The 14,017-nt window shown below is 38.6% G+C and overlaps 1 protein-coding gene across 4 annotated transcripts in view; it reads left to right on the top strand.

Annotated features, from left to right (window-relative positions):
* STRN3 (striatin 3) overlaps positions 1-14,017 on the top strand; it is a 113,941-nt gene that overhangs the window by 85,923 nt on the left and 14,001 nt on the right. For all 4 annotated transcript variants that reach the window (XM_089691179.1, XM_089691178.1, XM_089691181.1 and 1 more), the window contains 3 exons: positions 11,924-12,064; positions 12,153-12,260; positions 13,506-13,592. In XM_089691179.1, coding sequence (XP_089547305.1) covers positions 11,924-12,064; positions 12,153-12,260; positions 13,506-13,592 — 336 coding nt within the window. The remainder of the gene's footprint in view (positions 1-11,923; positions 12,065-12,152; positions 12,261-13,505; positions 13,593-14,017) is intronic.

The following is a 14,017-nucleotide window of genomic DNA, read 5'->3' as shown; positions in this document are numbered from 1 at the left end:
TGTGCGCTAGTGCTTTTTAATGTGTAGTATGATTTTTTTTTTTTTGGGTGGGGGGGGGGGGGGTTCTCTTCACAAAAAGTACCATTTGTGATAGCTTTGGTTATTGACAGGTACTCTTTATGGCTACATCATGGGTCCATTAGTTCTGGATCATTCATCTCCACTTCCAAGTATTGTAAACCTCATCGGCCAACTGTAGCTGCAGCCATTATCTTCATATAACCACTCGCCATCCAGGAGATTTTATATACATACATTGGATAGTAAGTGGTAAATTCGATAGAGCAGGCATCGCCAAATGGCGGACTGGGGTCTGGATGCGGACCGAGTCACTGTCCTATCTGGACCCATGCAGTCCTGCCATTTCAGAGCCTTTTCTTCCCCCAGTTGTCTCACGGGTCATCCTCACAGAGCTGACAGTGGGAGGCAGGACAGTTCTGGATGGAGGGTGGGAACTGCCTGAGGTTAAGAAGCAGGTGATTGGTTGCTAGGATAAACGGCAGTTCTAGCAATCAATCACTGTCTGTGTAAGGTGGGGGAGGGGGGGGGGCGAAGTTAAAGGAGTGAAGGACAGTAGTGTGACTGAGGTCTGAATGTGGGGGGGTGGCTGAGGACAGTAATGTGGGGGGATAATTTTAAAAAGGGCCAGAGGACAGTACTGTGGGGGGGGTTGATGTCAAGGAAGTGTGAGAACACTGCTGTGAACGGGGTGCGGAAAGGGGGGGGGGGGGGTGATGTAAAGGTGGAACTGAGGACACTCATCAAGAGGGATCTTTCTGTGAATGAGGGGACTATGATTTGCAGTGGGGATTGCTGCGGACACTGATGTGGGAACAGGTTCAGATCTGTAAATGTGCATTTGGTGCACACGTTGTGGGTAGGTCAGCACTACCTGCTAGAAACCTGAAGAAGTCCCTTTTTTTTTTTTTTTTTTTTTTTTTTAATTCTTGCGGCAGCATGACATAGTTTGACGCACACGAAAATGCACTACAGGGGCCTACATGAGGTTCAGACCTCTGATTCATGCAAATTTTAGTGCTCGGGCCTTGGTGAATTTTAATTCAATACCCTTGCAATAGAGAGTATATTGGCTGCAGCACAGGTGTATGTCACAGCAAAAAAATTATGAAGTACATCTTTGCAGGGCATACACATTTCTCCAAGTTTTATCCCTTTTAAAAACCCTGCAAATGCAGAAAAATACCTGTCGAGCTGGTAAAAATCAAAACAATATATAGTAACCTAGATTACCCTCTAATCAATAATTAGTGAATAAACATAAAGTCCAAAGCCCCAAAAAATCTATAAAAATATAAAAATAATAAACAAAAAACCAAAATCATCCCAAAAGCAAAAAACAAAAAGTCCAAAATAAAGTCCCAAATGATGATTGTAAAAAAATCTTTATCTGTGATATCTTAATTCTTCATATCCCGAAATCCTTGTGATATACTTCAAACCAAATCTTCATATACCTCAAAGAAAAAAACTCAACATGTGTGATATCTTCAAAGAAAAAGGGGTATATAAAAACCGTGCCACACGTGTTTCATGCACATAAAAAATATATTAACGTGCCACCACAACCGTGAAAGAGGAAGTCCCTCAGCCTTAGGAGTCAATCCACTGCATACCACTAGCGGAAGTGTATAGTTACCCTCAGAATGGTATCAAGGGTCTAAGTACTTCTCTCCAACCTTTGAATAATCCTTCAGCCTTTCAGCCGCTTCCCACAGACCTCATAAACAGACCAGGGATCAGTATGTGTCATAAAAATTATAGCACTTTATTGTAGTAACTTACATTCAAATAAGGTAACATCAGCTTCCACATCACAAACGATATGTTCACAATCCTGCCTCTCCTCATAAGTGTATAGATTCCACACTCTCTCACTCCCAAGAGGGAACCGATTGCCTGTGGTAAGACCCCAGTACCTCAAGGTCCCATGAGGATTCCAGGACGCCACAGCCACATGTACCAGAATCAGAAATGGCCGCCGCCGCACTTCCGGAAGAGCGTCACTACGTCACCACGTCACGTGCCCCGGACGCGTTTCGTCACACCGGACTTTGTCAACAGGGATACGGACGTGTCTCCTCATTCCCCTTAAGTACCAACTAGGGCGGGGAAATAATCACCGCGGCCATCTTACATCCTGGAACATTGGGCATCCTCACTCTCCTATATGAGGCATATCAGGGACGGTGAGATGGAACACAGACAAGCCATTAGTCAGAACGGCAAAACTGTCACCAACACACCCCCCAATATATAAACCGCATTTTCACTAAGACAATAAAATCCTTCATAGAGCTAATGTCAACCATAAGGGTTCAATAATAGACCCATATACAGACAAGTATTATAAAATATATAAATTTTAAAATTCAACTCTATTCCCTCCCAATCATCATGTAAACAAAGAATCCTCTTTTAGAAAGTATTCCACCCCCTAACAATATATAAAAAACCCTAAATAATACAACAATAATCGTAAATACTCAAAAATGATCATAACCTAATCTAAATACAATGGAACACTAAAAATTAATAAAAAAAAAAAAATATATTAATAATAATATATTTATATTCCTGGTTATAGCGAGCATTCAATTACTGGTCAGAAATAAAACAATTTAGGTCTAATTCAATATTTAGACCCTTGGGTTTTAAAGTATTAAGCCTATAAATCCAAAAAGTTTCATTTTTGGATATCTCCTGCACCCTATTGCACCCCCTCCAATGGGATTCCAGGACATCGATACCACAAAACTTTAGAAGGCTCGGATCCGAACCATGAAACTCACGAAAATGTTTGGATACGCTGTGTTCTTTTTTCCCTTTTTTTACATTTTCAACATGTTCCTTCAATCTAGTTTTTAGATCTCTTTTAGTTCTCCCAACATATTGAATTTGACAGGGACATTCTAATAGATAAGTCACATATTTCGTATTGCAAGTAATAAATTTATTAATTGCAAAAGATTCTCCCGTCACACAAGATGTAAATGTTGTAATTTTCCTCTCTTTTATACCTGTGATTTTACAAATTTTACACTTTTTACAAGGAAAAAAACCTTGGAGTCCGAACATCTTCGGCTTCTTAGGGGGAGAGATCACCCCTTTTACCAATAAGTTTCGCAAGTTCTCACTTTTCCTATAGATAAACCGAGTTTTCCAGGTAAAATCTTTCCCAACATGGGATCTTTATGTAATAAAGGCCAATGTTTCCTAATGATATTTTCTACCCCTTTGTACTGACAGCTAAATTTTGAGATGAAGGCACAGTCCACTACATTGTTTTCCTTACCATCACGACATCTTTTACTTATAGTGTTCTTTATCTTCCTATCCCCTATATAACTCTGACTCACTTTATATCTAATTTTCTCCAATTGTGTAGGATCATATCCTTTAGACACAAACTGATTTTTAATCAACTCTGATTGTATAATGTAATCCTCCAGCCTCGAACAATTCCTCATAACACGTATGAATTGGCCTTTTGGGATTCCTTGAATCCATGAAGGATGGTGGCAACTGTTGGTGGGAATGAACCCATTCCTGTCTGTATCTTTGAAGAAAGTTTTAAAACACAGTTTGTTTTCAGATTTAAACGTATGTAGATCTAGGAAATTCACCGATTCCCTACTCTTAGCAATAGAAAACCCTAGTTCATATTTATTAGTATGAATATGATCTATAAAGATGTTAAATTCTACATCAGTGCCTTCCCATACTACCAAAATATCGTCAATGTACCGCCTCCACACCTTCAGGCCTGCCCACTTTTTTCCAAAGATTTCCGCATCCTCCCATTTGGCCAAAAAAATATTGGCCAAACTGGGGGCGAACTTCGCCCCCATTGCTACACCCTTCTGCTGAATGAAAAATTCCCCTTTATACCAAAAATAGTTGTTCCTCATGCTATAATCTAATAGCTGAATAATAAGTTTCCTTTGTTTTCTATGGAGTTCAGAAAAATTCTGCAAACCCCATTTGATGGCTTCCAAGCCATCTACATGTTTTATATTGGTATAAAGGGAATTAACCTCAATGGTGGCCAGCAAAGTGTCTTCCGTCACTTCCATTCCCTCCAGGAGTTGTAATATATCCTGACTATCTTTAACGAACGAAGGCATCTGCTTAACAATAGGTTGCAGAAAGAAATCTACATATTGACCTATCCTTGCATGCACTGAACCAATGCCATTAATGATAGGTCTACCTGGAGGGTTTATAAGGCTTTTATGTATCTTCGGAAGGATATAAATAAAAGGGATGCGGCAAACTGATGGTATAAGGAACTGTGCTTTTTCACTCAAAATGTGGTCATCCCTAGCATTTTTAATTATTTTTTTCAACTCCTTTCTATACTTTGAAGTAGGATTTTTGGAAATTTTGCAGTATGTCATAGAATCATTCAGAATGTTAGACATCTCTTCCTCATATTGTACTCTATCCATCACGACCACTCCACCTCCTTTGTCAGCTGGTCTGATAACAATTTCCTTCTTCTTTTTTAAACTTTTCAGGCCCTGGTATAATGCTCTTTCTTCCTTCATCTTCTCACATTGCAACATGTGTAGATCATCAATAGTCATACGTTTAAACACCTCAACAAATTGGTTCCTAGAATTGACCGGATTAAAGGTGGATTTATTCCTGAGATTACTCTGGACAAAAACCGTCCTACTTACACCATTAGCTGCAGTAGTAGGGCCAGGGAGAGAGGAAAAATATTTTTTTATATTTAGTTTCCTAATAAACTTATTAATGTCTATAAAGACTCCAAATTTATCCAAATTTCTTTTAGGCGCAAACTTAAGACCCTTATCCAGTAACTGAATCTCACTGTCATTAAAATCTACAGAACTCAAATTATAAATACCCTCCCCTATACTTCTTTTCTTTTCCTTTTGTTTACATTCTCCCCTTGTATAGTTCCCTCCTCCATCCTTTGACATTGTATCTGAATTTCTTCCTCTCTGTTCTGTGGTGGAACATATTCTCCCTCCCTCCTGTAAGGGGGATTCCAATAACCCTGATTTCCCCATTGCTGGGGGTAAAAGGGTTCCCTCTGGGGGGGACCGGGGGGCCTGCCTCTTTGGTTCCCCTGAAAAAAATTATTCCTCTGATGTCCACCTCTTCCTCTAAAATTCCTGGGACTGTTGTAATACCCATTATTCCAGCCTGATAACGGTTGGAACCTATTCTGAGTAGGAATATTAAACGACTGATACGGCGAATTGGATGGTTTCGGACGGGCCTTATTCTGATTCCCGGATCCACATTCCTGTCCCTCTATTTTCTTTGGGGCAGATGTTTTCATCTTTTTATTATTATTCACCCCTGAGGGTGGTATTACTTCCTTCACTCCTACCCCTTTAGCCGAGACAGCAGGAGATGATACATTGGATTGGAGATTAGTATCAGCTATTCCCTGCCATTTATAAATGGAATTAGTCCGATAATCCTCCATATCCCTAATGAACTTTTTCTGCTTCTTTTTCTTAACTTCTGCATCTTTTTTATTCAAGTGTTCTTGCACCTTACTACAAAGATTCATATATTCTGTGCTATCTTTAAAATTATCAGCCTTATTCTTGAATTCTTTCAATTTGGCTTCAATTATAGTTTAAATTTCAATTAGAAATTTTTTCTGCCACTAAAGTATATTACAGAGGGAATCATTCCCAGGAGATTAAGATGGGATCTAGGCCCAAATGATGGATTGGAAGATCCTGACTCTATGGTGGAATGGAAAAATTTCTTTCACAATTGTGAAAAACAATTAATATTTCTACTATTAGAGAGAAAGAAAAGAAAATTGGGGATAATTGAAGCCAAATTGAAAGAATTCAAGAATAAGGCTGATAATTTTAAAGATAGCACAGAATATATGAATCTTTGTAGTAAGGTGCAAGAACACTTGAATAAAAAAGATGCAGAAGTTAAGAAAAAAAAGCAGAAAAAGTTCATTAGGGATATGGAGGATTATCGGACTAATTCCATTTATAAATGGCAGGGAATAGCTGATACTAATCTCCAATCCAATGTATCATCTCCTGCTGTCTCGGCTAAAGGGGTAGGAGTGAAGGAAGTAATACCACCCTCAGGGGTGAATAATAATAAAAAGATGAAAACATCTGCCCCAAAGAAAATAGAGGGACAGGAATGTGGATCCGGGAATCAGAATAAGGCCCGTCCGAAACCATCCAATTCGCCGTATCAGTCGTTTAATATTCCTACTCAGAATAGGTTCCAACCGTTATCAGGCTGGAATAATGGGTATTACAACAGTCCCAGGAATTTTAGAGGAAGAGGTGGACATCAGAGGAATAATTTTTTTCAGGGGAACCAAAGAGGCAGGCCCCCCGGTCCCCCCCAGAGGGAACCCTTTTACCCCCAGCAATGGGGAAATCAGGGTTATTGGAATCCCCCTTACAGGAGGGAGGGAGAATATGTTCCACCACAGAACAGAGAGGAAGAAATTCAGATACAATGTCAAAGGATGGAGGAGGGAACTATACAAGGGGAGAATGTAAACAAAAGGAAAAGAAAAGAAGTATAGGGGAGGGTATTTATAATTTGAGTTCTGTAGATTTTAATGACAGTGAGATTCAGTTACTGGATAAGGGTCTTAAGTTTGCGCCTAAAAGAAATTTGGATAAATTTGGAGTCTTTATAGACATTAATAAGTTTATTAGGAAACTAAATATAAAAAAATATTTTTCCTCTCTCCCTGGCCCTACTACTGCAGCTAATGGTGTAAGTAGGACGGTTTTTGTCCAGAGTAATCTCAGGAATAAATCCACCTTTAATCCGGTCAATTCTAGGAACCAATTTGTTGAGGTGTTTAAACGTATGACTATTGATGATCTACACATGTTGCAATGTGAGAAGATGAAGGAAGAAAGAGCATTATACCAGGGCCTGAAAAGTTTAAAAAAGAAGAAGGAAATTGTTATCAGACCAGCTGACAAAGGAGGTGGAGTGGTCGTGATGGATAGAGTACAATATGAGGAAGAGATGTCTAACATTCTGAATGATTCTATGACATACTGCAAAATTTCCAAAAATCCTACTTCAAAGTATAGAAAGGAGTTGAAAAAAATAATTAAAAATGCTAGGGATGACCACATTTTGAGTGAAAAAGAAGCACAGTTCCTTATACCATCAGTTTGCCGCATCCCTTTTATTTATATCCTTCCGAAGATACATAAAAGCCTTATAAACCCTCCAGGTAGACCTATCATTAATGGCATTGGTTCAGTGCATGCAAGGATAGGTCAATATGTAGATTTCTTTCTGCAACCTATTGTTAAGCAGATGCCTTCGTTCGTTAAAGATAGTCAGGATATATTACAACTCCTGGAGGGAATGGAAGTGACGGAAGACACTTTGCTGGCCACCATTGAGGTTAATTCCCTTTATACCAATATAAAACATGTAGATGGCTTGGAAGCCATCAAATGGGGTTTGCAGAATTTTTCTGAACTCCATAGAAAACAAAGGAAACTTATTATTCAGCTATTAGATTATAGCATGAGGAACAACTATTTTTGGTATAAAGGGGAATTTTTCATTCAGCAGAAGGGTGTAGCAATGGGGGCGAAGTTCGCCCCCAGTTTGGCCAATATTTTTTTGGCCAAATGGGAGGATGCGGAAATCTTTGGAAAAAAGTGGGCAGGCCTGAAGGTGTGGAGGCGGTACATTGACGATATTTTGGTAGTATGGGAAGGCACTGATGTAGAATTTAACATCTTTATAGATCATATTCATACTAATAAATATGAACTAGGGTTTTCTATTGCTAAGAGTAGGGAATCGGTGAATTTCCTAGATCTACATACGTTTAAATCTGAAAACAAACTGTGTTTTAAAACTTTCTTCAAAGATACAGACAGGAATGGGTTCATTCCCACCAACAGTTGCCACCATCCTTCATGGATTCAAGGAATCCCAAAAGGCCAATTCATACGTGTTATGAGGAATTGTTCGAGGCTGGAGGATTACATTATACAATCAGAGTTGATTAAAAATCAGTTTGTGTCTAAAGGATATGATCCTACACAATTGGAGAAAATTAGATATAAAGTGAGTCAGAGTTATATAGGGGATAGGAAGATAAAGAACACTATAAGTAAAAGATGTCGTGATGGTAAGGAAAACAATGTAGTGGACTGTGCCTTCATCTCAAAATTTAGCTGTCAGTACAAAGGGGTAGAAAATATCATTAGGAAACATTGGCCTTTATTACATAAAGATCCCATGTTGGGAAAGATTTTACCTGGAAAACTCGGTTTATCTATAGGAAAAGTGAGAACTTGCGAAACTTATTGGTAAAAGGGGTGATCTCTCCCCCTAAGAAGCCGAAGATGTTCGGACTCCAAGGTTTTTTTCCTTGTAAAAAGTGTAAAATTTGTAAAATCACAGGTATAAAAGAGAGGAAAATTACAACATTTACATCTTGTGTGACGGGAGAATCTTTTGCAATTAATAAATTTATTACTTGCAATACGAAATATGTGACTTATCTATTAGAATGTCCCTGTCAAATTCAATATGTTGGGAGAACTAAAAGAGATCTAAAAACTAGATTGAAGGAACATGTTGAAAATGTAAAAAAAGGGAAAAAAGAACACAGCGTATCCAAACATTTTCGTGAGTTTCATGGTTCGGATCCGAGCCTTCTAAAGTTTTGTGGTATCGATGTCCTGGAATCCCATTGGAGGGGGTGCAATAGGGTGCAGGAGATATCCAAAAATGAAACTTTTTGGATTTATAGGCTTAATACTTTAAAACCCAAGGGTCTAAATATTGAATTAGACCTAAATTGTTTTATTTCTGACCAGTAATTGAATGCTCGCTATAACCAGGAATATAAATATATTATTATTAATATTTTTTTTTTTTTTTTATTAATTTTTTATTAATTTTTAGTGTTCCATTGTATTTAGATTAGGTTATGATCATTTTTGAGTATTTACGATTATTGTTGTATTATTTAGGGTTTTTTATATATTGTTAGGGGGTGGAATACTTTCTAAAAGAGGATTCTTTGTTTACATGATGATTGGGAGGGAATAGAGTTGAATTTTAAAATTTATATATTTTATAATACTTGTCTGTATATGGGTCTATTATTGAACCCTTATGGTTGACATTAGCTCTATGAAGGATTTTATTGTCTTAGTGAAAATGCGGTTTATATATTGGGGGGTGTGTTGGTGACAGTTTTGCCGTTCTGACTAATGGCTTGTCTGTGTTCCATCTCACCGTCCCTGATATGCCTCATATAGGAGAGTGAGGATGCCCAATGTTCCAGGATGTAAGATGGCCGCGGTGATTATTTCCCCGCCCTAGTTGGTACTTAAGGGGAATGAGGAGACACGTCCGTATCCCTGTTGACAAAGTCCGGTGTGACGAAACGCGTCCGGGGCACGTGACGTGGTGACGTAGTGACGCTCTTCCGGAAGTGCGGCGGCGGCCATTTCTGATTCTGGTACATGTGGCTGTGGCGTCCTGGAATCCTCATGGGACCTTGAGGTACTGGGGTCTTACCACAGGCAATCGGTTCCCTCTTGGGAGTGAGAGAGTGTGGAATCTATACACTTATGAGGAGAGGCAGGATTGTGAACATATCGTTTGTGATGTGGAAGCTGATGTTACCTTATTTGAATGTAAGTTTCTACAATAAAGTGCTATAATTTTTATGACACATACTGATCCCTGGTATGTTTATGAGGTCTGTGGGAAGCGGCTGAAAGGCTGAAGGATTATTCAAAGGTTGGAGAGAAGTACTTAGACCCTTGATACCATTCTGAGGGTAACTATACACTTCCGCTAGTGGTATGCAGTGGATTGACTCCTAAGGCTGAGGGACTTCCTCTTTCACGGTTGTGGTGGCACGTTAATATATTTTTTATGTGCATGAAACACGTGTGGCACGGTTTTTATATACCCCTTTTTCTTTGAAGATATCACACATGTTGAGTTTTTTTCTTTGAGGTATATGAAGATTTGGTTTGAAGTATATCACAAGGATTTCGGGATATGAAGAATTAAGATATCACAGATAAAGATTTTTTTACAATCATCATTTGGGACTTTATTTTGGACTTTTTGTTTTTTGCTTTTGGGATGATTTTGGTTTTTTGTTTATTATTTTTATAGATTTTTTGGGGCTTTGGACTTTATGTTTATTCACTAATTATTGATTAGAGGGTAATCTAGGTTACTATATATTGTTTTGATGTTATTTGTACTTCAGGGGAAGGATTGTGTTCGTAACTTGGTGGGAATTTTGTTTGTAAAAGGATAGTGCTATATGCTGAATAATGAAGAGCTGGTAAAAATGCACTCCACTCCTAAGCCATGTTGTGAGCTTGACAACATAATGTTTTTGTGGACTGAGTGTTATCAGCCCTGCTCGGTTTTATCTTGGCAAACTACTCGGACCCACATACTCTCCCATCTCCAGGATGGACTGGGACGGCTAATTACACTGTTCAACAAATTTTTATTTTTTGCCAGTTTTGGAAACAAAAGGATCCATTTCTTAATGAATTTCACATTCTGAGTTCAAATATAACAATGAAATTTGTCAATTGGCTCTAGTTTTTCTGTAAACGGAAAGTTTTCTGCTATAGGCGTAATGACTACATAATGCACAATAATTATATAGATAGATGTCTTTCCACAAATATAAAGCAAGTGATATTGACTACATAACAAAGCCTAAATGGCATAATATATTGCATAGGATTACCAAGAAAAATTATAGCCATAAGCTAAGTTGAATCATTTTAATACTTAGGATTCTCACTAGTTTTGTCTTCAGTTTGTGTCGGTTTTGCTTCTCTTGGCTTTTCTCTTGTATTCGAGGAAAGGGCTATCTCTTACAACTGCACGTGACTACACGCTTCAGGTTCTTCCTCACTTGACTCAACCACGAAGGATTCTGGTGCTTTAGGAATTGGTAGCCCCTCTCCATGAGGAACTGGACGTATTGCCGATGGAATATTTGGATAGTGCACAGATAACTTTTTCTTCTTATTTAGCCCTTTTGTTGGAGGCACCATACAAAAGTAACAATTACTAACATGATCTGTTGGCTCTCTCCAAATCATTGGCACAGCGAAAGGCATAGATGCCTTTTTTCCATTCAACCATTGCTCCAGTGCCGTCCCACAAGAATTGCAGCATATATGTGGTGCCCAGCTCTTGTCCTGGTCTCCTATCTTGCAGCCAAAATACAAGTTGTAGGCTTTCTTAATCATTCCTGTTATCCTCCTTTTTTGTGAGATAAAAGTTATTTCACCGCAGATAAAGCAGAAATTATCTGCTTTATTCACACAAGTTCGAGGCATTACTGAGTAGCCTATATAAGCATAAAACGAAATGTAAAGACGCTGTCGAACTACAATCAGCTACAGATACTGCAGCTTTTATGCAATGAAGTGATGCAATTAAAGGCTAATATTGCATCATCTCAGTATACATGCAATTTTCTATTGGTCACCAGTATCAATTGCGCAATATGCAGCTGAAGTTGCATCATAATTTTGAATGGCTTACGTCATTAGATGGGTGAATATATCATGGAAACTAGAGCCAATCAACATTTTTTAGGGTCATTTTCGTTTTCAGCACCCCAAAATTATGTAAGATTAGCTAATTTTATGCCCAAAACTTTTTACCTGTTGAACAGTGTTACTCTCCTTTAAAATAACAAAAGAAGTGAGCTTAAAGAATGGCGATGAGTAGGCTGACCCATTTTTAAAAAGTTTAAAAATTAGATTGGTAAGTTGTGGTAGTTTACGTGGTAAACAAGCTTATTATTAGCATAGTGGCTCAGCTAGCAGAGTGATTCATGCGATTTCCACTGGTTTTATATTGTTTCTCGTTTTCTTAGAACATGGAATCCCAACCTCTGTAGATTTTATTGGCTGTGACCCTGCCCATGCTGTTGCCTCATTTACCAGTGGTTGCATCGTAGTCTATGACTTAGAAACATCACAGTCTATACTGCAGTTATCTCCACCTACAGATTCTAGTAAGTGTGTTCTAAAAAACAGTATTCTAATGAGCTGATCTGTGTATGTTTGTGACATTAATTTGACTCTATTTGGGTGTTTATATAGGTATCCCATTCAGTGGCCACATAAATAAAGTTGTAAGTCATCCTACTCTTCCTGTTACCATTGCTGCATATGAGGATAGGCACATCAAGTTTTATGACAACAAATCAGGTATGCTGACTTTGTTCTCTTTCTGTATAGACTGCAGAGTTTGATCATATAGTAGAACATTGTTACAAAAAGTGTGTGTCAGAACCTAGGGTCAAAAATAGGAATTCGGCATCCTAGCAGCATAAGGGCTCATGCACACGGCCATATGGGCCGTTGAACACCCAGACCCACAGCTGCTGCCTACAGCCTCTCATAGTTTGCAGTTAGAATAGGTGGCTGTACACGGTTATGTGTGGGAGTAGTGAAGGGGTTGCATAAACCATTGACTCATGCTCTAAAGGCAGTTTATCTGTGTTTGGAGCACAAACCCCTGGCACATAACTGCATACAACAGCATTTTCTAATTGCTGTCTATGGATGGCTGTTCACTGCAGCTGTGGGTCCCAGGAAAGATTTTAAGGAGCCTTTAAAGGGTAACTCCACTTTTGTGGGGGAAAAAATAGCAAATAAAAAAATATAGCATATACAATTGCAAGTCATATTGTTAATGTTATTAAAAATTACCTTTCCTTTTCTTTCTTCAGCGCTGTAATTTTCTGTAAAATGCAATTCAGTTTGGCTACCTGGAGGTGTTCTGTACACACAATGTGGACAGAGCGCCCCCCCAGCAACATCATTTCCTGCTTGTGTAATTGGCTGATTTTCCCAGAAGTCTGCACTGAGATACAAGTCAGATTTTAGGCATTTCCTGCAACAAAAATTGCATTTTTGGTGAAATACTCCCAATAGGAAATCGTGTCTAAAGAGATGCAGACCCTGCCAATTTCCTCAGAGCCCTGCAGGGGCAGCAGCTGATTGATAATTATGAAACCTCTCCCCATTAGATATTTGACCTCTCCCTCATATTTTAATCCTGTAAAGGAAGAGTTCAATTTTGCTAAGTCTTTAAGGTGAGATGTGCTTATAGTTGAAAGGACAGTTTGGTCTGCACAACTCACATTCACTTCTGTGATGAGCACAGGCTTCAGATCAATACAGTGCTTTTGCCCTTACACTATGAATGCATTACAGCCTTTTTCCACAACTGGGGTAAATTATTGACTGTTAAGCATGCTAATTACATCAGAACTATTAATGAAAGCAGGTGTTGAGCCTCATCTGTAGAAAAGCACAGTGTTTCCTATAATTGATCTAGTAATCCATAGTAGATTTGGAAATATTGGAGCTGCTCTTGTCTTTTTCCAAGGAGCTATACTTTTCTTTGTATAGCTGCACTTTCAGCTACTGTTGATTCCTCTCTTTCAGGCAAGACCATTCATTCAATGGTTGCTCACCTGGATGCTGTTACGAGTCTTGCAGTGGACCCCAATGGAATTTACCTGATGTCTGGAAGTAAGTGTTACGTTGAGCAATGTAGCCTATATTCTTTATAATGGAAGATATCACTAGTAAATCTAGCACACAGGAAATATGGTCAACACAGCAATTTTTGCTTAGGTTCCAGCTTTTATTTATGACCCTGCTAACGGATGCACCAAGTTTAAAAAAAAAAAAAAAAAAGTTTCAAGGTTCTTAGCATGTTTTTTTGCCTTGGATATATGCATATTTGTTTAAACAAAACAATACCAAAATTGTAGAATTCAAGACTTTGGAATTTCTGGACTGATATAAGCGCATCCTAACTATGGCTGCATTTGCATTCTCGTCGGTTCATTGTCCAAAAGGTCCAATTGGCATCTTGCAAGTAGAGTAGAGACTGATAAGGAATTCAGGCCATCAAGGAAAGGGGGGCCTAAGGGAGCATAAGCCCTTGTCTA

Source organism: Staurois parvus, unplaced genomic scaffold (assembly GCF_062004578.1).
Source record: "Staurois parvus isolate SC_StPar_1 unplaced genomic scaffold, SC_StPar_1.0 ptg000553l, whole genome shotgun sequence".
NCBI classification, from domain to species: domain Eukaryota; kingdom Metazoa; phylum Chordata; class Amphibia; order Anura; family Ranidae; genus Staurois; species Staurois parvus.
This window is presented reverse-complemented; position numbering and strand designations above follow the sequence as displayed.